At 37.7% G+C, this 24,502-nt stretch overlaps 1 protein-coding gene across 1 annotated transcript; it reads left to right on the top strand.

Annotated features, from left to right (window-relative positions):
• Positions 1-2,098: 2,098 nt before the first annotated feature.
• On the top strand, positions 2,099-21,850 carry FGF5 (fibroblast growth factor 5). Its single transcript, XM_057727851.1, has 3 exons — positions 2,099-2,713; positions 10,162-10,265; positions 20,822-21,850. Exons 1-3 carry the CDS (start codon positions 2,356-2,358, stop codon positions 21,167-21,169), a joined length of 810 nt encoding a protein of 269 aa, XP_057583834.1. The 5' UTR covers positions 2,099-2,355; the 3' UTR covers positions 21,170-21,850.
• The last annotated feature ends 2,652 nt before the right edge of the window (positions 21,851-24,502 follow it).

Genomic DNA, 24,502 nt, shown 5'->3' on the forward strand with positions numbered 1-24,502 from the left:
AAGTTTCAACCTCTGACCCCAGAGGAGGTTGGAATGCCTCTTGCCACCCTCTCCAGGTGAGCTGGGCTAAAACCTGGGCAGGTGTCTTGGCCTTCCCGGATCATCCCTAGACAAAAGTTTGATCCCTAGCTGGAATCTTGCAGGATATGAGAGGGATATGAGAATGGTTGTTTCACTGGGGGTGGGGTTCGAGGAGTTGAAAGAAAGAAGAAAAGAAAAGGCATAATCTCAGTTGCAGAGGATCAGCCCCAGAGCGGTTTTGACCTCTTGGGTTTGGGAAGGAGCCTGATAGCGCCTCTAAGGCCAGCCGCTCTCCTGCTCTTTCAGCACACTCCTAGGGAAGAGAAAGGGTGAGACACAAGCAACTGGATTTGCTGTGGAAAATCTTTGTCACTCGAGGAATGGGTGGTATACTGTGTGACACACAGGGGAACTTACTGATGGCATCCAGCACCACAAATGGGCCTTAAACCCTGGCAGCTTTGTCAGAGACCCAAGCGAATCACCTGCAGAAGGCACAGTGCCCAGGCTCAGCATCCCACCGTCATTCACCCGGGAATGAGGCAATGCAGTCAAGTGGACCATCCTGAGGGACCACCTGTCCTCAGTGTTCACTTTCAGGATTGCCTTGCAAGGGTCTGCTTACCTATGGTAGTTAAAGCAGAAGCATAGAGCTTGAGCATAGCACAGGGGAAAGAGAAGGAATGTTCAGCCCAGGACAGCATCTCATATAGTGCCCAGGCCTTGCACATCCATGTGTGATGCACCCTTTCTTCCCCCTTCCTCCCCCCTCCCCGCTCCTTGGCTTCACTAAGTTGTCCAGGTGATTTTCTGTTTGCTGCTGCCTTGATGTTAAGTATTCTAGCCACAGAAGATTTCCAACCCTGAAACATAAATATGTGTTTTATATGCATTTCATTATTGAGATAGGAATCCTTAAGTGGATACTCAATAATGGAGAAGGCCACATGCTAGCATCAACATTGGCTTATATGAATTGGCCTTATCTGGCCAAATCACAGCCTTTTCATTAAAAGGAGCAATGAACAATGTACCAAAATGTACTTTAAAGCTTCAGATATGTTTTCAGAAGGAAATATTTCAAGAACGTAAGCTAGGTATATTTCGCAGATAAATGACAGGAGGGGCATTGCATACACGGGAATTCTCTGTTCTCAGGTTTCCTGAAATCCAGCGGGCGCATCATTAATCATTCATTGGGGTCTGCCCTTCAGTCAATGGCAGCTCTGAGTAAGCTGAAGCGAGCCGTTAGCTAATCCTTCCTGCCACGGGGATCCTGGGGCGAGAGAGGACAACTGGACAGTCAGTCACATGTGCTGGTGCCCAGACCCTGCCCCTCTTGCCCGGCTCCAAGCGCGGTGTGCGTGTGCGCTCACCCTCCCGCACGCAGACCGAGAGCTTCCCAGAAGGGAAAACAAATTCGGAGGCATTATGGTTCAGCGCGATCAAGAGTTTCCCAACACGAAAGCAGCTCGAGCCCTGGCGTAAGGGCTTAGGGCGGCTCTATAAACGCAGAGTAAATCCATTCATCAGCTCTTTAGTACATCAGTAGCAACAACAACGACAACAGCCTTCTCCCCAGCGCGCCACACCGGAGCCTTCCCAAGTTGTGCTGCGAATCCTTGTTTGGTTCCTGGCCGCAAACACTTGCAGCGGTGGGATCCGCTGGCAGCACGCAGTTCCCGAGGGATCCCCGGGGCAGGGGTTGTGACAGTCGGGCTTGCTGGGCAAAGGGAAGGGAACCTGGAAACTGGGTCCTGGGTCGGCGAGAGCGCGTTGCTGGGGCGCAAGCGTGCGGCAGAGGTGGGAGAGACAACTCACTCCCGCCTTTCAACCCCCCATTCCTGTGGCTGCCCCAGGAGGACTGAGTTCCGCGCAGCATTGGCTCGAGGGGACGGTGGCCGTGCGGCGCGTGAGAAGCGCTGGGGTGCTTGGCCCGGGTATGCGCGCGCCCGGCGTCGGGGTGCAGCTTCTCTCCGCCTGGCTTCTCCTCCCACTCACCCCCTCGCGTCTCCTCCCTCCTTCACACCCCCACCCCCGGGACAGCGAGGCTCGCTCTGCGTACCGGCCGGAGAGTACACAAAGCGGCGGGTGAGGGGAAGCTTCGCAGGCGTGCACCGAGCAGTGAGATCACTGGCGTTATAAATATCCCAGTGCCAGCGCCGAGACCCATTCGGGTGGCCTCTCTCTCTCCCCCTCTCCCTCTCTCTTCCCCGAGGCTATGTCCACCCGGTGCGGCGAGGGGGGCAGCGCCAGAGGCACACAGCCGCGCGGGGGCTACAGAGCCCAGAACCAGCCCTACAAAATGCACTTAGGACCCCCGCGGCTGGAAGAATGAGCTTGTCCTTCCTCCTCCTCCTCCTCTTCAGCCACCTGATCCTCAGCGCCTGGGCTCTAGGGGAGAAGCGCTTCGCATCCAAAGGACAGCCCGGACCGGCTGCCACCGATAGGAACCCAGGAGGCTCCAGCAGCAGCCGGAGCAGCAGTAGCACGACGTCTTCCTCTTCTTCCTCTGCCTCCTTCTCCTCCCCCGCGGGAGGTAGTCAAGGAAGCGGCTTGGAGCAGAGCAGTTTCCAGTGGAGCCCCTCGGGGCGCCGGACCGGCAGCCTCTACTGCAGAGTGGGCATCGGTTTCCATCTGCAGATCTACCCGGATGGCAAAGTCAATGGCTCCCACGAAGCCAATATGTTAAGTAAGTTGCTTGCTCTCCTACGAAACCTGTCCTAAGCAGGCGGCTGGAGTACCGGGAGGGGACAGCGGGTTATTCCCAGGGCTGCAAGCGCACCTTCCACTGGGATCCAGCCTGCCCTCGAAACAGCCAGGAGGGTTGGGTGGAGATGCGTCTGTGGGGCGCGCACACACTTACCCTTCTCGTGGGTGTGAGGAATGGCGATTCCTGAGGTATAGGCTACCCGGAGGCTGGTGCAGACAGGCACCGTGTTTCCAGTTTGCCCTGGTCCCAAAGAGAGCTCCAGCCTGTGTCTGGAGAAAAAAACAAAAATCTCCTTTCTCCTCGTTTAGTTTCTGTTTACCTTCTGCTTCTGTTTACCAGACTAGCATTTTTCACTGGGCATCAAAGTGCACCTCTTTTCCCTGCCCTTAACTGAACAGTTTTATTTGGAATAATCAAATCTCACATACTCCCCCCTCATAACCGCTACCATAAACCTCAAATTAATATTATATATAATGTATAAATATATATATATGTATACGTATGTGTCTATTGTAGATACATACATATTTACGCATTATATACATATACAATATATATGTATATTGTACGGGAGACCAGACATCCCTGCTTGGAAGAAGACAGTAATCTAGAAAACTGAACACGTTTAGAGAGGGAGACATGATGGACATTCGAATTATTAATTGCCAAGTTGAGTTTAGCAACGTTTAGTATCTTGAGACCGTGACCAGACCTTGTGAGGAAGAGTGGCCCGCCTTTGGTCCCCAAGGACAATTAGGGGAAAGTTCTTTCTTTTAGAAGAAATTCAGAGGCGGTTCAATTCGGTACAGGTGAAAATTTTGTAGGTTTTTTTTTTTTTCTTTTTAAGCCAAGTTTGAAATTTTCTTTCTGAGTTAACTCCCTCTCTTTCCCTCCTTTCTCTTCTCCTCCTCTCTTCCACCCTATCAGAGTTTCCAGACCATCACTGCCGCTCCTCTGATTCCTGTCACTGCCTTTCTAGGCAGCAGAGGGGAGAGGTGATTTGCAGTTGCATGTGAGGCTGGGGAGATCTCTGCGGGCCTTTTCCTAGGTAGGGCCAGATGGCTCTTCCAGCCGGGGTTAGTCCAACAGATACAGGCACATCCCGGGCCTCAGAGGGACCCAGGGAGAGCGGAAACATGGCCAGGAGATAGCACCGCACACGGTCACTGGCTCCAGAGTGTCAGCCTGGTGGCTCCCGGTTGTACTTAACTTTCTCCGTCTCAAACCACTGATCCCACGGGTTTCTTCTTACCCAAGCTCCGGAGGAGCGCGGGTGCTACAGTGGGGCTGGCATCTGGCACCCTGAGCCCGACGAGGGTGGTAGGTTCGCACGTCGGTGGGATGGCCGGCTGGCAAGCTTCCTCCGGGCGATTCGGGAGGCTGGAAGTGGAAGACCTGGTGGTTCGCACCAGAAGGGGAGCAGGTCCACGCCTGCCTCCAGCCCCTAACTGGTCTTTCGGGCTCTGCAGCTCCAGCTGGCTGTGTTGCACGTGGCGAGGTGGCCTGGAGCACCGAGCCTGAGAGAGGGCCTTCCTCGTCTGCCCCAGCGAATCCCAAGGCCTCACACACGCTCCTTAGAGGGGCCTGCTTTTATGTTTTGAGGTTCATTACACTACTTAAACAACTAACCATCTTTGGTGCTAAAAGGCAAGGTCAGTTAGGGCGAAAGGGGAATTTCCCGAGATTTCAGGTTAAGCAAGAGTTATGTCTAGTTTAGTATTTTCATTTGTCCTCACTTTGTCCCACCAAACTCTTCCTCCACCAGATATCAGAGCTTATTCCCCACCTCTAGTAATCTCTTCCCCTTTCACTTACATGAACACTGTTTCTATTCTGTTCTTCTTGTAGTTTATCCAAAAAATCAGCCTCTACGGAGGATAACTTCTGTGTTCCCAAGGGAAGATCCAAAGTTAGCCTGCGAGGAGGACAGGTTGGATGCCAGGGGGTTAAAAGGATGTGTCAGAGGTGGATTTCGGTGTGCTAGGTATCTCTGAAAACCAGACTCATTCCCAAGATATTCACCGTCTTCTCTTGGAAGAAACCATAAGAGACAAAGATTTTTGCAGCTTAGGCCTTGTAGAGGGGAAGTTGTAGAAAAGCATGGAAAGGAAAATGAGAATAGCTCAACAAAGAATACATTTCAGCTAAAGAAGACATTGGCTAGTACTTATTTCCAAGGTGCAATTTATTTTAAAATCCACTTTGAAAGATATCTAACAAAGAACAGACACAAAACACTGCTTTGTTTTTTAGACAAAACTGAAGTGCTTAAATAAAATTCTTAATTTATCTAACACTTTCCTAATTCATTCCGGTGTATAACAGCCTTTCAGAGTTTAGTCTGTATCTTTCAGTTGGCTTGTGATCATTCACTGATTCGTTCATCCATTTATTTGTGTACCCCACATAGGATACCTAGCTCCCTAAGCTTGATATTTTGGTTACTTTTGGGTTAGCTGGGAATTTTTGTCTTTTGCTTTCCATAGGTTTTTCTTACAGAGGAAAGTAAAAGTTAAGTGTTTAAATCATGGTGATTTTCAGCTTTGTGATGTCTGGAATGTTCCATAGTATATCATAAGATTTTGCTACCATCGATCCATGAAGGATTTATGAACTACGTCTTGTTTAAAAGGATAGCATGTAATTTGGAAGTTTAAAATGAATCTCCATCTTTAAATAGCTGTGAAAGAGAAACAGGACCTGCTAATTGCAGTTGGTCATATACCTCTTTGAAGATAGCACTTGATTGTTTCCTGATACATAAGTAAACTCAGGAATTGTTTATGGACTGTTGGTTAGAGTGGATGAGGAACCATTTGTCCAAGGCTCTTAAGAGAAACTGAGAGATCTTGGACCATGAGGACCATGGAGAATATATCAGAGTTTTACCTCACCATCTAATTCTACAGTCTGTTTGTTAGCGTTGATAGAAAACTTAGATTATTTTGTCACAGCTTGCTACTTCTGTAAAGAGTCAAAACTTTGCCCTGAAACTGCATCTTAACAGGTTCTTTTAAGCTCAATAATTTTCTGTAATGTTTGTCAGAAGAGATAAATATATATGTGTACAAATGATTCACAACTATCATTTGACATTAAAATTTTTGCAAACTGTGAACATTTTCTAGTTTGGCCATCAGAAGTACACTGGCCATAGATTTTGAAACACAATTTGTTTAGTTAAGGTATACCACTTAATATATTCTTGGCTTCTCTTATACAATAGTTATCCCAAGTTTTGAAGACAGATAAAAGAATCAAGCATGTTGCATATAAACTCTTATTATGAGGAAATAGTAGGGAAGGATGAAGAAAGATGGGCAAGACAAGACAGATGATAAAAATCCCACTACTGGATAGAAACAAAGACTTTGCTTTAATTTTCTATGCTTTTAAGTTTAGTTCCAATATAATGCTTCTGTTGGCTTATCTTGGGTCATTGAAGAATGGGCAATCAAGTAACAGTCAATTTAGGGAGCAAAAGCTTGAGGCCACACAAAGCCACATTGTTTACATAAAATATGGAAATTCCAATCATGTATTTTGGCTAAACCAAACCCTCAGTTTTACTAACTTAAAAATCTGAATTCACTATCAATTTTGATATTAATGTAGAGTCAGCCTTTATGTAGTCCCCAAAGCCTAAATAAACCAGAATCTCTATCTTCTGTATGGAAAAACTCAAGTGGGAGATTTCTATGTTGCTAACTTAATTGATGAAGACTGCTAAACTGGGTATTTCAAGACTCAGATTTGATAAGGACATGGCATATTTGTTGCTGTGTGAACACAAGTAGAGAAACCTCAGTTTTAAATGATTTTTCTATGAGGATTTTCAGATGGGATCTTGAAAGCTTCTGAATACATGGAATGTCTGTATCTTTCTTATTCACTGAGAAAAGGGAGAAGTCTACATAATTGTATCAACCATCATTGATAGAGTCCTATTCTATTAAAAATTCTCGAGGGGACTAAGTAAACAAATCTAGATATAGATTTTCTTTCCAGAATAAGTTTACTTTGTAATGCATACCTGTGCTTGTAAGCAAGTGTATTAAACAGTGTTTTATCTGAGAGACACAGTTCTTGCATCCTTCAACCTAGATGTCAATCCCAAAATTCCACCAAGAGAGAATAATTCCTTCAGTTAAGAACTGCTTTTTTCTTTTGATCCTCATAAACGTGAACACCCTAGGAAAGATAACACATTGTCACTTGCACTTTAACTCTCTCCCTGCCCCACTCCCCCAGCAATAGAGGGCCAGAATAGCAGGAGAGTACTAAGACATGTGTCCATACATGTGTACACATGGGGTGTCCTGAAAAGGAAGAGAGGTAGTGAGAAGGTCAAAGAAAGAATCCAATTTAGCAAACATTCATTGACTATCTATGATCTGTGAGACACACTTGGCCTTCCACAATTTTGCTTAGGGATACCACCTGGGCTTCCACGTGAATTATAAATTCCCATCAAATTTATTATTACTGACTCCTAAGAGGAAACTACCGAAATTGAAAAAAAAAAAAATCAGTTTCAGAGAAATGTTTTCTGGAATTTATATACATGTAATTTGATGCATATGGGCTTAAAATACTTAGAATTCTTTAATGAGTTACTGGGATTTGGCATGAAAAATCAATAGGCCTGTGATCTTTTCTGGTGGAGGGCGGGGGAAGCGGCAAGAGGTTGAATTGTGGGGCTTGTAGAATCTGCTTCAATAGTCTAGGTAAAAAAGACATTATGAAATTACTTTGGAAACTATAATCTTAACAGTGTTCCCAATATTACACTGTAATTACGTTAAGATTTAGAACATCATACCAAAGTTGCCTATTTGAAAAAACAATTGTTTCATCTAATCTCATCTTCTTTCTTTGCTGCATTCTTCATAATTTTAAATAGGATGATATATGTAAAAGTATATTTTAAAGCTTTCAATTAAATATAATTTTCTTAAAATTATAAAATCCTTTCATTCTCAGGCAATATATCATTTTTTATACCAGAACTGACAAGAAAAGAAACCATGTAGTATATAATAAAATAACACCTTTACATATATTACTTCATCTTCCCCATATTTATAATTTATTACAATGCAAATTTACATAACATATACATGTAGAATGTACGGTGTATTGGGAATCAAGTTGAGTCAAAATGGGTCTTTCTTAAAAATAGAATGTGTTGTCAGAAACCAATACTTTACATAAGCAAAGCAGTGTTTCCATTAAACAGATATTTACAGAGCCCTTTCATTTTGACCTCTTAAATGTTAGCCGGCAAACATATATGCTTAATGAGAATTTTATCTTTTATGCTACCATGTATTTTTTTTTCCACTAATACACAACAGATTTGCATTTACAAAACCAGGTAATTTTCCAAATAATGGTATAAAAAACTTTTAACAATACAGAACTTTTAGCAGGAGTAAATTGGGGGAAACATACGATCAAGTCTCCTTTTCTACCAATTCCACATTGTCTCTTTTGTGTCTGTCATTCTACACATATATGATTTCTCATATTCTCCGTCTTATTTTTTAACAGACGTTTACACAGTATTCACAATTGCATCCCCCATCTCCGAAATATCCAAAATCATTAATGCTATTTTCAATATCATTGTGTAATTTTGATAGAAATGTAACTTTGTATCAGATGTTCTATTCGTGCTTTATTAATAATATTATTACAGCTCTACATTGTGTAGTAAATTTATCTTTACCAAGAATTTTGTGTGCTTTGTTACTATTTGATAAAACGATAGTGCTTTCAAATCTTTGGGTATTCATCACAGTCAAATAAATGGTATAGCAAAATCTATTGTAAGTAGCATTTTGAAAACATTTTGAAGGAAAGAATTTTTGAGACAGTTTTTTTTAGAAGTTTCTTCCTAAAAGCAAAAGTAGTTCCTTTCTAATAGTTTTTAGATATTTTTTGGTTCATTTTAAAGAAACAACCACTAATAAAGTGGTAGCTGCAGTTTTCTTGAGATGTTTTATTCACTCTAGGCTAAGAAGTCTTATCACAAGAACAATAGTTTCTCCATGAACTTTCTGATCAAATATTTTTAAGGAATTAGGTTAAATAAATAAGCAGCAGTATTTGGTACAATTATAGGTATTAGGTCACATTGTTTGACATATAAGTGCTCCATAAAGATATTCATATGTGTGTTTATATGTATTATGTATATGTATATCCACAATACACTGCTTTTTGCAAATTGAATAATTTTATATGTACTTCATATAATGCAGGAGAGACTACTATTTTAAGAAAATCTGATGAATTTCTCTATTCACCAAAGTCCTATTTAGTCTAATTAGAATATATACTCAAAATGTTACAATTGAAATGTTGAGATGTTTTTTCCTGCTTCCTCCCATCCTTGCTTGCTTGCTTCCTTCCTTTCTTCCAAACAAGTCCCTCGATAGCTTTAGTGAACTATATTATTTTGGTTTTTTTTTTTGCATTTTGATATAGGCAATTAACAAAAAGCACTATGCTTTTCTTCTGTTCATATAACATTACATACGAGTTTATGGTAAACAGGCAAGAATTCCAATTATATACAGACTATGAGTTTTATCTTCTTAAAATACTCTGTGAACTCTCTTGACCCAGTGGATATGGACTTTCAAATTAATATAGGAGACTGAAGGCCATCGACTTGATAATTATGACTATAAAATACCAAATATAAACAATAACGTAATAAAATATCTCATTAAATTTTTTCCAGAAAAGTCGTTCAAAATGCAAGATGTCTCAAACCATAATCCATTGAACACTTCACTCAGCCAATAATCCCAAATTATTTATATTGCTTTCAGTATCTGGTTGTATGTACTCTTTAAATGAGCAGCTCACTACATGGTAGATGTGATATACATTGATTTGTACTTTTATAATTATGATCATTTGAAAAGAGGGATTTCTTTTATGTAAATAAGTATTATTTCCAAGGCCTTCAGTGATTTATACTAACCTTGAGTACAGTCTTATGTGCTTTAATATTAAATGTACTGCATTATCTCTGACAGGAAAAACAAGGCATGAGAATTATTTCGTAAAACATTTTAAAAAGCCTTTTCCATTCCTTTAGAACTTGAAAAGATTCTACTCTCAACCATTGATTACTAAAAGTGACTTATCATTTGTGAGAATAAAAAAAAAGAATTACTAATGAAGCACAACTAAATTTTTGAACCTTGAAATTTATCATTTTAAACGGATACTTGAGTGCTAGACCTCTTTTTTCTTTTACATGATAAATGTTACAAAAAGTAAAGATGTTATGTACTTTCTAAAAAATCTCAATAATAAAGAATGGAAAGAATCTATGTAGAAATTTAATTCTTCACAATGATATATAGAGGAGTCAGTGTTTTATTTTGGGATTTCTGTCATCCTAGGTATTTTGGAAATATTTGCTGTGTCTCAGGGGATTGTAGGAATACGAGGAGTTTTCAGCAACAAATTTTTAGCGATGTCAAAAAAAGGAAAACTCCATGCAAGTGTAAGTAGAACCACTTTATATTTGTTAAAGGTGTTATAGAGGTTTTACATTTGTAAAATGGAATGAAGTGATTTTCCAAATTGGTAGATAGGACAATTTGCCCAGAGAACTTAATGTTTTTTGTTTTTGTAAAATTATATGTACATTAAACCAAGAGAATTATATGTGTTTTTGTAAGTAATCATTTAAATATTTTATTAACTTGAAAAGGTAATATAGAATCCACAAAAAGTTTTAAGGGTAAGTGTATTTGAAAACAGCATTCTCTAAGTGATTGCCATTATTTATTTCTTAAAAGAGGTCCAAGTGAGGAGAAATATTATGTAAATGCTATATTTTTAATTTGCATGTTTATGGTGATTGTGTGTGTGTGTTCAGTAGATCATGTTCTTAATTTTAAAAGCTACTCATGATGTCAAAAATGGGATCTAAGTAATATAACATACATTCATATTAATAAATATGGAAGGAAGAAATTAATGAGAAGACTTTGACCTTTAGTAGAGAAATTTAATTTGATTCATTTGAGAAATTTTCATCTTGTATTTTTGTTGCATCAAAAACACTTCTTAAAACTATGAAGATTAAATTTGCACTCAAAAAAATTTCTTCAGACCACTTGCACATTTGTAAATTTGTAGTCAATTTACAAATTATACAGATTTCTATGCTTTGTCCTGAAAATGCTCATTACTTGGGAAGCATTAAAATGTTTTAAAGATAATAAAATATACTTGGCTTTGTTTTCCCACTCACAGATTCTGTTTAGCACATATGCACAGCCCTTAAAAAAGTGATTTATGCTTTTTCTGTAGTGTACTGTTTTTTCATATTAAATCATTTAAAAAAATAGCTCTTCTTTAAAGCTACTCCTTTAATCCTTATTCACTTTAATTCTTATTAAATAAATTGGAGAAATATCACTTTTCCAGTTTTCAAAGTATATAGGAAGTTTTAATCTAGTGCAATCAATTGAAACTTACTAATTATGATTTCTGCTTTACAGACCTTTAAAAAATTGAATGAGAATTTCACTTGGCTCAATGTTTTAGACTCAATTTTTTTTTCTCTAGCATCTAAAGGTGGTTTGTTATATCTCTTGGAGGAGATGGCAGAATTCAAGGTATTTCTACATTTACTTGAGGATTAAATGAGATAATATATGTAAAGCTTTTTAGAACAGTATTAGGTACATTGTCAGTGCTCAATAAATATTACCTATTATTAAATGATAATTTAAATATAATCTAAATATAATAAACTACTAAGATCTCAGTTTATTAAGATAAATGGAAAATCTTTGTTAACCTTATTGATCATCCATTGCAAGAATGATAACCAGATTTGCTTATCTCATTTTTCTGAGCCTGTTATTATATTCTAGTAAACCATAATATAGTGTTCATAAAGTAATTGCTCTTTGATTTACTGCTTATCTTAAGGGGCAAAGTTCTGCATTGCTGTGGAAAAGTATGACATGCCATTTTATTTTTTAAAAATATTTGATTAAAAAAATCCACATACAAAATAGGAAACAATGATCAAATGCATCTACATAATAGCTTTTCCTCGATCTACTTTAAGGGTGTAAAAGATTGAAACACCTTCAAAATCTAAGCATCATAATAATACGCAATGCCTGAAAAGAAAATTTCTCTTATTGGTTTGCTTATTTTGGGTGAAAATCTTAATTTTTAAAATATTCTGATTCATGCTCTAGTATTTGCAGAAAAACAGACTACCTTGGGCCAGCTTAAGGATAATTGCAACAGAAAGCAAAGTATTACAAATGGATGCCAATTAGAAAGGTCAAACTGAGAGGTTAGGATACATGATTCCTCTGTCAAATGCAAGTAACAAATTTCCAGAAACTTGACCCAAATGTCTAAGGATGGCTGGCCGAAATAATGCAGATAATGCAAAAACAGCATCTGTTATTCTTTCTCATCTTGGCAGGCTAAAGTTATTTCATGGAATAATGACTTTTAAACAGTACAAAGCAAGTCTTGCTCTTGTCACTCACTGAAGCCCTTTGATATAAAAGTCATTCTGATGACTTTGAGCTGAATTGTAGATAAATTAAGCCCTACGATTATGTGGATTCTTTTTAAACCAATTGTCCAAGCCCACTTTCTCTTATCTGAGCTTTTATTAGCACTTTTTCTCTAGATGGAAACCTAATTAAATTATAAAGTGATTTATTTTTAAGGAATTTGAATTTAGAAATAGTATTAATTCTAACAATTATTAGTTTTATGCCAGATTGTTTCTTTCCTTTTTTTCAGTTGAAAAATTGTTCTTATAGCTAGCTTTAAATATAATTATTTGACTTAGTTTTGGTTTTTACAAAATTTCATCACCGCTAAAAAAGCTAAAACCCCTTATACTTTTAGGATTGCATGTGTAATTAGTGAGTTGCTTTAAATTAATAATAGTGCAGAGGCATTTAAAGAGTACCTGTATAATCATTTCAAGAATATATGTGTATAAAATCATGTTGTGTGTCTTACACTCACACAATATTGTATGTCAATTATATCTCATTAAAACTGGAAAAAATTTAAATTAATAAAGAGTAGTTTTAGGGTTCGCTTTACAAAGTAAATGTGAACTATAAATGAAAAATATTCATATAATTCTGGGGAAGGTCAATCCATAGTGTATCGAGAAATATTCCTGGATAATAGATTTTTAACTTGGTTTTTATAGTAGCAATCAGACTATTAAAAATTAGTTACTAGGCAGAGATGAAGTATTTGCATATTTCCTTAAAAGTTCTTTCACTCACATTATCTCATTACATAGTTAGGTGAGGAAACAGTCTCAGAGACGTTAAATATTTTCCTAAGTTACCACAGTTAACAATTGACTGAACCAGAATTACATACTTAAAAAATTCTCTCTCCCTTTAAATGCTATAATGCTTGGTAGGAAAAAATTAGCTTGAAAGAAGATATTTGGTTTCATTTGGAACTATTTACACTGTTTTCAGCCATTATTTTATAGGAATTAATAATTGCATGTTTTAATAATATTTTTGTATTACATTTTAAAAAATGAAACCTGTGGTTCATCCTTAGAATATTTTCGCTTGTTTCTCTCTCTTTCTCTCTCTCTCTCATTCCAACCTCTTTTGGAGGATCTTTTTTTCCCCGTCTACTTCTGTGTCTCCAGTACTTGATTTTAAAGTACTAGAAAGGAGGGGATGTGTGTACCCCAAAACTTATCACACAATTTGTAAATGTTGTTTATTTAGTGCGATGATGAGTTGCATAGGGAACCCCTTTCAGGAAGTACTTTCAGAACAGAAAAGAGATCTGTTCTGTTCACAGAAGATCTTCATTTAGAAAAAGCTTCATTGTCAGTGGACAAGAAGATGGTAAACAGTATTATCAGCCCAGAAAGGTTAAACTTAGGCAACATTTTTGTTGATTTCCTTTGCATGCTGAGTTTGTTAATTCTGTCAGAGACGTTTTCACTGAACTTCAGCCATCTCAGTGTGCTCTGCTTCTTGCACTCAGTCAACCTACATACTCATGTTAATCTCCATGCAGCTCTCCTTAAGACCTTGACTGGTAGACTCTAAGTAGACAATGCAGTTAAATTCCTAGTGTGCAGGTTTTTTCAGCATTCTTTACAAGGATGAAGGTGTCTGGTCTTCTTGTCAAGATGCCTTGGAAATCATTAAGAGTAGGAGTAGGTAACTGCTTCCCCAACAGCCATGAGGGTTAGGCAGAGCCTTCGCTCTGGCCTCTATCCTCTTTCTCAACTTATTTCCAGGCTGAGGTGCTTCGTGGGGCTGAGCGCCCTTCTTTTTTGGTCTCTGTCTCTGCCTGCCTGTCTGTTCATGCCCCCTCCTCACTGTTCTTGCTCTCTCCTCAGGTTTGCTGTCTTTATCCAAAGTCCCATAGGGAGCCTTTCTGGATTTATCTGAGGTGGGTCCAGACGTAAGAGTGGAAGGTCTTGAGTGTGGTGGTGAAGAGCACAGTTAAATGGTGTGATTCTGCTTCAACTGTGTCATTTTACTTAGTCTTTCTCTTCCCTGGTTTTATCAGCTATAAATGGAAGAAGATTAAAGTAACAATACATGGTGATAGTTGAGCATTTTAAATGAGATAATACACATGAAAACACTTAGAATAGTTCCTGGAAAGTATTCAGCATTTAATGTTAGGACAGATCTTCCTGCATTTGCTTTCAGGCAGCTGTTTCATGATCCTTGTATCTCCTCTCTTATAATACTTTCTGATTTTGGGGTCAGGCAGCTGTGACCCCCTCAGATATTTAGACCGGCCTCAATCCCATTTTTCATTGGCTTTTTTTTTTTTTTTTTTTTTAGGTCCAAACTCATCTTGCATACAGTAGCCCTTTATCTCCTGGGTTTTCCAAGGAACCTAATTTGAAAGCGAAATTCCCAGTTTCAAGAGCTTATAGAGGCAAGGATTTCCAATGGTCATAATCTCATAATTTTTTAAGATCCTTCTTGTGCATCGTGTTTTTTCCCTTAAAAAATCCAAATCTTGGAAAAGGTGGTTATCGTGAATTCTTCAGTCTTTTCATGAAATATGCATGATCACTCACTGCCTGTTGGGAAAAAACATTTTAGCTTATTTTAAAGATACAGAAAGAAGCATGCAGTGGAATTATTTTTGTTTCTCAGGGTTTTAGGGGATCATGTTTGGAAGGAAAGCTAATTGCAGAGTTTATGAAACAGGCATGGAATGTGTGTTTGATCAGCCCTAAGCAAGGACTAGAACAGCCTCCTTTCCTGCTTTCAGAGGATGCCAGCTGGCTTGCCCGGGATGAGAGTCTGGACTGGACTTCCTGATCTGGGGACAGAATGAGGAGGAGTCCGCAGCCCCTAGAGCTGGGCATGTTTATTGAAAGGGGAAGTGGATGATGAGTAATGGTCATCATCAGCATTAAAAAAATAATTTATTGAGCATTCCACTCTTGCAGTCAAGACCGTGAGCTATGTAAAGGCACTGAATAGAAACTTCCCTTGCCCTCTGAGAGCTTTCAACTTACATAGTAAAATTGAATAGCTAGTAATTCAGGCTTAAAAATGGACTCAGGGTTCTACTTTCGCAGTGAATGTCAGCTTTCCCTTGATTTCATGCTATGTAAATCTGGCTAGAGGGCCTATTTTATTGAGGAAATCTGCGTGTGATGAATCGACTTGTAGCTGGCAGAGATCCATGTCAGTCTAAAGTGAAGATGGTGTTCTACGTCGAAGATGGTTTGGGGAGTAGCACTTGTTTTTCATCAGTATTTTAACATGGACAACTTCAGGGCATTTTAACATGGACAACTTCAGGGCAGGTAGGAATATATAGAAGCCTAGGAGATGCCTTGGGTTTGTATTGATATAATGTTACCAAGAGAGCTTGAATCTAGATGAGATTTAAGTTACAGGCCTTCCCTGGCACTTGATAAATGTGGGGCTTTAGATGAATCATTTTCTTTACTTTTCTGTCTGGAAAATCAGATAATAGCATCCTAATAGTGATGGAATTATGATGAGAATGAAATAATATATGTAAAACACCTGGCACATGGTAGCCCTCAATAGCCCAGCTTTTTTGAGCTATTAAGAGCATCAGAAAGTAAACTCCTGTCTTATACTATGTTTCTCCAAGTGTGGTTCTCACCTCACCTGCATCAAAATCACACAGGATGTTGGTTAAGGATGCGATTCCAGGGTCTCAGCTCAGACTTACTAAAACAATCTCTGGAGATAGGTCCTGGCGAATCTTTACTTTGACCTGGCTCCCTGAGTAATTTTGAGTCAGTTTATGAAGTTCAGAGGAGGAGAAATCACGTGTTTGGCATTCCTTACTACCTTACCTCAGGTTGATTTAAATCCAACTTGTATATTCTCTTGGTTGCTCAGCATGAAGAACTGAGACACAGAATGGCTAGATACCTAGTGCCAAGCAGGAAGTATGGCCATGCTCTGGAGATAGCATGGTTTGGCTACAACTGACCCATATGTAAAGTAAACAGTAAGAGGCAGCCCCTCTGGGTGCGTGCTGCCCGGTTCTGGGGTTCTCTGCTTGGGAGCAGTTGGAGCAGGGTCTAGCTTTCAGCCTTCACTCACTACCAAAGGCAGGTACTTTTGTGCTGGGAGCATCCTCACAACCATACAAAACAGCCTGGGCTTAGGGGACCTGACCCAGGCAGTCCCATTGGTGGGAGTGGGGCTAGGAACCTAACGCACTGAAAGGAGGCAGGGGAACTGGAAGTAGGGATGCAGGCAGCAAAGAAAACTTTGCTTAGAGCACAATTTGGTCTATAACTGTTTTTATTACAGTCTATAATAATAGTTTAATTATTTAATGATATTATATAGTTACAGCATTTTAATTATTTATATTTAGTTAATCATTTCTTAGCTTTATGAAGTTTTTCAAGGGAAAGAGGCAAATCAAAGAAAACAAAGTGAAGTAAAGAATTAAAATTGATTAAATACCCTGAAGACTCCAGGGTTTGTATGGCTGTTAGTCCAAATTCAATCCTCTTTATATACCTCTTTCATGCGATGCATATTTACTTCCATACTCACCCGTAATGAGAACTGGGACTTGTAGGCGTAGCCTCAACTCATTTGCTGTAAGATTCTTAATTATCATAGAGCATGTTTACTAAGGGACAAAACTATGTTGAGAGGTTTTAGAAAGTTTTTTCAAATATTGTTTCAGAAAGAATTCTCTGTTTGGTTAAATTGACCCCCAGATTTTAATTAGGCAGAATTAGTCTTTTCTGGAATATCCCAGTCAAAGTTTTACTTTCTTTGAACTGAATTTAACCTTTCTTTTAAATATCCGCTGTGTGCCCTCACCAGGTGAGGAGATGAGTAGAATCAAAGCAAAGTGTCCCCCTAAGCCAAAAATTCTTGTTTTATTTAATAGCACCTCTGAATAATTTGCATATTCAAGCAAAAGTAGTTTAATTTCATCTTTATTTGCTTTGTCAATTAAGATGCTTTTAAATTACATAGAAATCAGCTGATTTAAATATTTCATTTTGATTTTGCAGTTATGGCTTGTTGACTGTAACTTGTTTTTACACTTGCAAGATCAAGGAGAAATTGCAGAAAAAAACCAGATAATTTAAGTCAACAAAGAATATGGGCAGGACCATGTCTATAATGTTTTTCATTGTAAAAGTGGCAACCAGCACAGTCAGTAAACATCTGTGGAATAAAATGAATTTGAAACAAAGATAAGGGTTCTTTATGAACATTTTAGTGACTGATTTTATTGTTGTGGCAGATGGTGGTAGGGTAGAGGTGATGGGGGATCCTAATTTCAACAGCTTATTTGGATTGATTGACCTCTCTGCTTCACACCTGGGCTGCAGATAAAGTCTTTATGTCCACTTCCCCTTTTCTAGGGAATAATCCAGTTCTGTTATTTTAAAAGTATATATTTTGTTAAAGCACTTTTTATAATTCAAAGGAGATTTCAAAAATTAAAAGTAACCTGAAAAATTTATTATCTAAAATTGTGTAATGGTAAATATATTTAAATGGCTCTGCTAATTGGTGACTCTGCTATAAAGATGCTTCATGTGTAATGTTAGGAACAGAGCTGCACCGCTTAGGGTCACCATGTTGTCTGAACAGGGCCAGGAACACTGACAGGGACAGTTGATCCCTCCAGAAGAAACTAGATCTCCTCATGAAAAAACTCACTGAAATGTTTGTTTCAAATGGTTCTCTTCCATTGTAGCTGGAAGAATTTTTCAGACAAAACATTAAGTTAGAAGTCAATTAAGAAAGCCAAAACAGTCTGACTGTTCTCACTCCTGTTTTAATGTGGGGTTTGGAATGGCTGAGGGCCTGCATCTAGTGTGTGGGTCCTCAGAATTCTGAACATCTCTACCCAGTGTGACAGTTATAGGTGGCCCTTGAAAAATCTAGAGTCCGAACAGCCATCCTCTTAAAAGTTTCTCTTAAGAAAGAATTTTGAAACATGAATCTTGAGGGGGAAAAGAGAAAGTTTTTAGATGGAATAATTTTAGGGGGTAGTGTCAGAGGTTTTTACCCCAATGAAAGACCGTAAGATGGAATTGTTAGAGGTTAATACACCGTGTGTGTGTGTGTGTGTGTGTGTGTGTGTGTGTTGGCCACATCAATAAAAAGAAAGATGTTCCTTTTTTATTGTCTTTGACACTATTAAGGGGAACAAAAGGTTAAATTATGCAGTACACGACAAAATCTGTCAAAATTGAATAAAGCAATCACTGTTATCTTTATTTCAGGAAAATGATTTTTTGTGTGTGTGAAACACGGGTAGAAGGTCCAAATATAATGTGTTATACATTAAAAATGTTATTCAAATAAATTTTAAGAAAAAAATCTGAGGCAGGGTAAATATACCTGCTACCCGTTTTAAATGAAATCTCCCACGTCTTTCTAAAATGCTTGTTCTTTTCCATAGTAGAAAATATTCCAGATAGCTATAAATCTTATTGTAAAATAAAACTTTGGGATTATCTAATTGAATGGGAGAGCATTGAAGTCCTTTTAAGAGGTAAGCAGACAAATCTATGTTTGACTCATAAGAAAGACTTTTTAATTAAAAAAAAACAATAAATGTATGCTCTTCTAAAGGGATGGCAACATAGCACCCTTGTCCTCATCATGGGCTGGTAGGTTATGATGGGATGAGAGAAAGCCTTATACCTGCTAGAGACACAGTCTGGGGAATCGGCAGTAGACAAGTTTTAATATGTAGCTTCATAGCCTCCAAATAAAGAGCTTTATTGACTGAACTACACTTGAATGTGAATAAGCTGGGTAGACTGTCGTACATAAGATAAATGTGCTGTTGGAAATGCTCTGAAACTGATTGTCTTCTAATACTGTCAGTATGTTGCACAAGTAAAAAATTCCGTGTGGCCGTCAACAGTAGTTCTGTGTAGATTGCCTTGCAATGTTTAGACTTCCAGATTACAGTGTTGGGATCTGTACTGCGGAAGAAAGTTTGGCATTATTAGAAAAGCAAGGGAGTTAAAGGACATTTAATTCTAGTATAGAACTTCTTGGTTTGATATAGAAAGAATTGTGTGTATGTGTGTGTGTGTGTGTGTCTGTACAGTGTTCTTATATATATGGGTCAAGATATTTGGTATTCCCAAGCATAGGACGTTTATACAAATGGTATAAATTGTGAAACATGTTGGTTTAGTCCGGGTTAAGAATTCGAACCCTTTGGGGGCTATGGACTCCTTTGTATTTGATGAAACTCCAGATCCTTTCCGTAGAAAAGTATTTTGATTCTCACAATAGTGCTACAGGTGCAAGGATTGTGGATAAAGAGCCTAAAGCTAAGAACTCAATTGGCAGAACTGGCATTTGATCACATGTCTGTCTGGCACCATCTCACTTGCTCCCCCTATACTGTGTTCATTCAGTTTTCTCAATACGGCAAACTAAGCCTTTTCAGAGCTTGTTGTAGCCTACTTTGTCATCCTTTTCTCTTTTTCCCTTCTCCATGCATCCCAAGTGGAAGTCATACTGAACTACTTATAGTGGTGTCCTGCTGACCTGTGAACACACTGTTCCTGCTCCCTGAAATCCTTTCTCACATCACCTGCTTCGCTAATACCTTGTTGTACTTGAAGACAGCTCAAAACTCATCTTTTCTAGGAAGACTTTCCTACCCTCTTCCCTGCCACCTCCATCCTCTTAGATGCCCTTGCTCTATGCTATCATTATACCTTCTGCATACCTCTATCATAATTCCATTTATCAAGCTGCACTGTGACGGATGTCTACTTCTCCGCGTATTCCACTGTTCTGTGGGCATTTCAAGGGCAGGTGGTGTGTGTGTGTGTGTGTGTGTGTGTGTGTGTGTGTGTGTGTGTGTGTGTATGTAGAGAAAGAGAGTGATCTGACTGAAGAGTTGCTAGTGACTCCAAAAGGTGATTTTTTTTCTTCCTGACATCAGATATGCTCTCCTGTATCACTGTGTGAGGATACATTTTTTCCTAAAGAATTCTAATATATGCAATATTAATAGGGCCATATGCTACCCTTTTCTCAGCACCATGAAGCACACTGATAAGACTGAAAAATGTATTCTTGTTTCAAAGGATAATATGACCCCATTTCTCTGAATGAATTCATATTTTACTGGGCAACTGTTTCTTAATAATATAGTACTATTTATTTTCTTGATGGCTTAAGAGGGGGAAAATCTTATGTTAAAAACAAAACTTTTAACTAAAAATTTCAAAGTAATTTAAAAAGTAGTGGAATTTAAATATATTGAGTTCCTGTTATTTTATATACATTGGTATTATTTCACAGTGGTACATAGTAAACAGAAATCAGCACTATACAGATGAATAAAGTAGAAATGTAGAAATGAAAATAGTAATTTTAAAGTAACTTTAAAGGAAGCAAATGTGTCTTTATAAAAGCGAACGGAGTAGGAGGGCGGGGTCAATGGAATTCTTGGTTTTTCTTTACTGTAAAAGATCTCATTTTATTACATGCTGAAAATATTATCACTACTTGAATTTCCTCTTCTTCTTTTATTCCCTAGGCCACATTTACAGATGACTGCAAGTTCAGGGAGCGCTTTCAAGAAAACAGCTATAATACCTATGCCTCAGCAATACACAGAACTGAAAAAACAGGGCGGGAGTGGTACGTGGCCCTAAACAAGAGGGGGAAAGCCAAACGGGGCTGCAGCCCCCGGGTTAAACCTCAGCACATCTCTACCCACTTTCTGCCAAGATTCAAGCAATCGGAGCAGCCAGAACTTTCTTTCACAGTTACTGTTCCTGAAAAGAAAAAGCCACCTAATCCCGTCAAGCCAAAGGTTCCCCTTTCCACACCTCGGAGAAGTCCCAACACAGTGAAATACAGACTTAAGTTTCGCTTTGGATAATATTCATCTTGGCCTTGTGAGAAACCATGCCTTCCCCTCAGGAGTTTCTGTAGGTGTCTTTAGTGCTCTGAAGACAACTTTTTGGACACAGCTTCAGTTATACTACACTGTATTGAAGTCAGGTCATTTGTTTCAGTTTGCCTGAAACGAAAATGTTTTCTGATAGGAACTGAACTGGAATTCTTTGTACCAATGTAGGGAGCTCACTGCTTTGGTTCAGTACGACATAAAGCCTTTTGTTTTATGCTTGGTGCATACTGGGACTCTGGTTCCAGAAAGTTAAAGGGTGGGGACTATGTATTTTTCTGACTTTTACAGATCAACCTGAAAAAACATACATGATACATTTTTATTTTTGGTTTCCAAAGACTATTTTGATGCAGATAAAAATATTTTATTAACTTTTATTTTTTGGTTTTTGTTTTTGTTTTTAAAGTACCTTACATTGAGCATATTTTCTTACTTTTATTATTTTTAATTAATAAGACGTAAAGCAACCACTTTAATGCAGTTTATGAATTATAAATGTGTTTATAGCCCATTTATAACATGTGGATTTCTTTTCCATTTTTCTTATTCATTGCACTTTTAATTTTTATTGTGATTATTTTTTTTTAACCATACCTCAGATAATGTAAGTTTAGTCTTACATCTTAAAATGTTTAAATTCTCTTCAACAGCACCAAAGGTTGAGCTTGGGTGTGTGTGTGTGTCTGTGTGTGTGTATGTATAAATTCATGATATTATGTGGAATCCTATCTCTTTGGTGGCTGGGCTACAATGAGTGGCAAGGAAGGAGAAAATATAAGGACTTTTTTGGTGGAATTAAAAATTGGAGATAAGAAAAAGGATTAGAGGTACGAGTACACTGAGTTTGCAGCATTTATTGATATCTAATTCTGCCTTGCCTTTACTTCTCCTTTTATCTACCCTGCCCTCATTCTTTAACAGCTGGAGGAATATATTTTATTCTGTCCATCAAGCATACGCTATGAAACCAGAGTGCTTAAAATACCTCTTCTATGACCCTCTGCTATCTCTGCTGTATAAAGCCACAGGGAGCAACCCACTTAGTGGAAAAACACGGAGAACCGAAGGAGATGAATCATGTAACAAGTTACCCATGTCAAGTCCCATTGTCAAAAATATTCTTATTACTCAGTCAAACACACTTTGAGTTTCCTATCCTAAAGGTAACCTTCCCAGTGAATAGATCTTCCCTTTTATAAGGAAAATTTCTTATGTATATTTTTAAAAAGTTGGCCATGCAATATGGGAAACTTAATTTGGGAATTTGATGAGTTGAAAATGGCACTTAATTGTCAACCAAAATACTGGATACTGGGCATGAATCACAGAAAATTTAACTTAAAAGAATTTACGTAATTTATTTTCTTTGGTAATCATTTTTATGGAGTTCTATGAAACATAAGTGTTTATCTTCAGAAATGTGGCAATAAAAATGGTAAAGCTAATGTTTAAAAGTATATCTCATAGGAAGAGCAAAAGCATTCACATAAAGTTTGTGGTTTGTATTTAAATGTTTCTTTTCTTTTAAAGAATATTGCTAAACTTTTTTTAAAAAACAAAGTATGGTGTATTTTGATGCACAAATACAAAGTGAAAACTCAACAAAATTGAACTTACTACCATTTAAGCAGACTGCTTTGTTTTAATGGAAACTATACACATATGTATTATATATAATATATATAAAATCCATCCACCAACTAAAATATTACACATATACTCTAGTATGGTGTTTTATTATGAAACTAATAATATGATTAAACATTGTTTGCCTTTAATGCATGAATTTTTATTTTTTATTTTTCAAATTTTTGTTATTATTTTTGGCCACACCACGAGGCATGAGGAATCCTAATTCCCTGACCAGGGATCCAACCCATGCTCCCTGCTGTGGAAGCCCAGAGTCTTTAACCACTGCACCACCAGGGAAGTCCCTTAATGCATGCTTTTTAAAAAACAAAATAAAATGCTACAAAAGTTTTAACTAATTTATACATTAAAAATCTCCTGGATTAAATGAAGCAATGAAATTTTGCCAACAAAGATATGTCCAACTCTTATCCAACTGGCATATCTTCTTATATACATGGTATAAAGCTGAAAATAATCCTCTAGTTTAATATGTTGTTAAAAATTGTGCCCTGTATATCAAGTTCTTAGCACATATGAAAAATAAAATTGCAGGACAGGAGAACAGTAGACATGTGTCCTTAAATGGGCAAGGAAAAGATGATGTTATTGGTGATTAACAACAAATTAAATTAATGCATATATTGTATTGGGCAAATGTTGCTGGTACTTTACCTTAAACTAAAAAATATTACCTTATCTTGTACTCATAGTTTGATTCGATTAGCATATGGAGGTTAAACCAGAATAGCTACCAAATATATATTATACAAGTCAGGACTCATTAATTTCAAAATTTAAAGCCAAGCTAAAAAAAAAAAAAACAAAAACTTTAAATTACATTTCTCTTTAGTTTACTGGCCATACACAATTTTATTTAATTAAAGCTTACTGAAGCAAAAAGTTACCTAAATTAATTAATTGAAAGAACCCATGTAGAGAAAACATGTATAAATATAATTCCTTACTAATACCTAGCACGTTTTTTCAAGGGAATCCTTGCTTATGTAATTTTGATGATTTTGATTAGACCTATCTAATATTAAATAAATGTGTTTAATTGTGATTGTGTTCACCTAAAAATGTCAATGAATTTTACATTTCAATTTTGGAACTTCGTTTGTCTAGAAGAGAGATGACAAACACCTTCAGACTGACATTTCAGTTTTATTAATCATATTATGTTTAATTTCATTTAAGATACTCTTTATTTGGAACAGCAGTAGAGGTAAATAGAGGTTTTCAATAAGATGTAATAATACTTTGGTTTTTACTTCACAGAATGTACCATCACTTTCTGCTCAAGAAACCAGTTTGAGAGTGTGGGTATATATAAATTATCTTAGTTCTTTTAGCTGAGTTATAGTGACTCAGCTGTACAAAACTGTGTAATGGTGAGAAAGGACATTGACAAAAGTTATTTCCAAATTTAAAAATTATGTCAGATACTTTTATTTTTTGTACCTTAAAATAAAACACCATAAATCTGGTAGGTAAATTTTCTATAAAGTTGATCTTGAAATAGAAAACTGAACAATTTTCTTACAATAACATTTTTACCTTCCAGTGGAAAGAGGAATTAAGCCATAACTCCTCACATTTTCAATCACAAAATGAAAATATTGCACTCACCAAAAACTTGATTTCTGGCACCATTTTTACAGCTGCAGGAAA

Source organism: Hippopotamus amphibius, chromosome 3 (genome assembly GCF_030028045.1).
Source record: "Hippopotamus amphibius kiboko isolate mHipAmp2 chromosome 3, mHipAmp2.hap2, whole genome shotgun sequence".
Classification (NCBI taxonomy): domain Eukaryota; kingdom Metazoa; phylum Chordata; class Mammalia; order Artiodactyla; family Hippopotamidae; genus Hippopotamus; species Hippopotamus amphibius.

Coding starts and splice junctions, on each gene's coding strand:
- FGF5 (XM_057727851.1), top strand. CDS start 2,356: ATGAGCTTGTCCTTCCTCCTCCTCCTCCTCTTCAGCCACCTGATCCTC. Junction 2,714..10,161: donor CCACGAAGCCAATATGTTAA/GTAAGTTGCTTG, acceptor CTGTCATCCTAG/GTATTTTGGAAATATTTGCT. Junction 10,266..20,821: donor AAGGAAAACTCCATGCAAGT/GTAAGTAGAACC, acceptor TTTATTCCCTAG/GCCACATTTACAGATGACTG.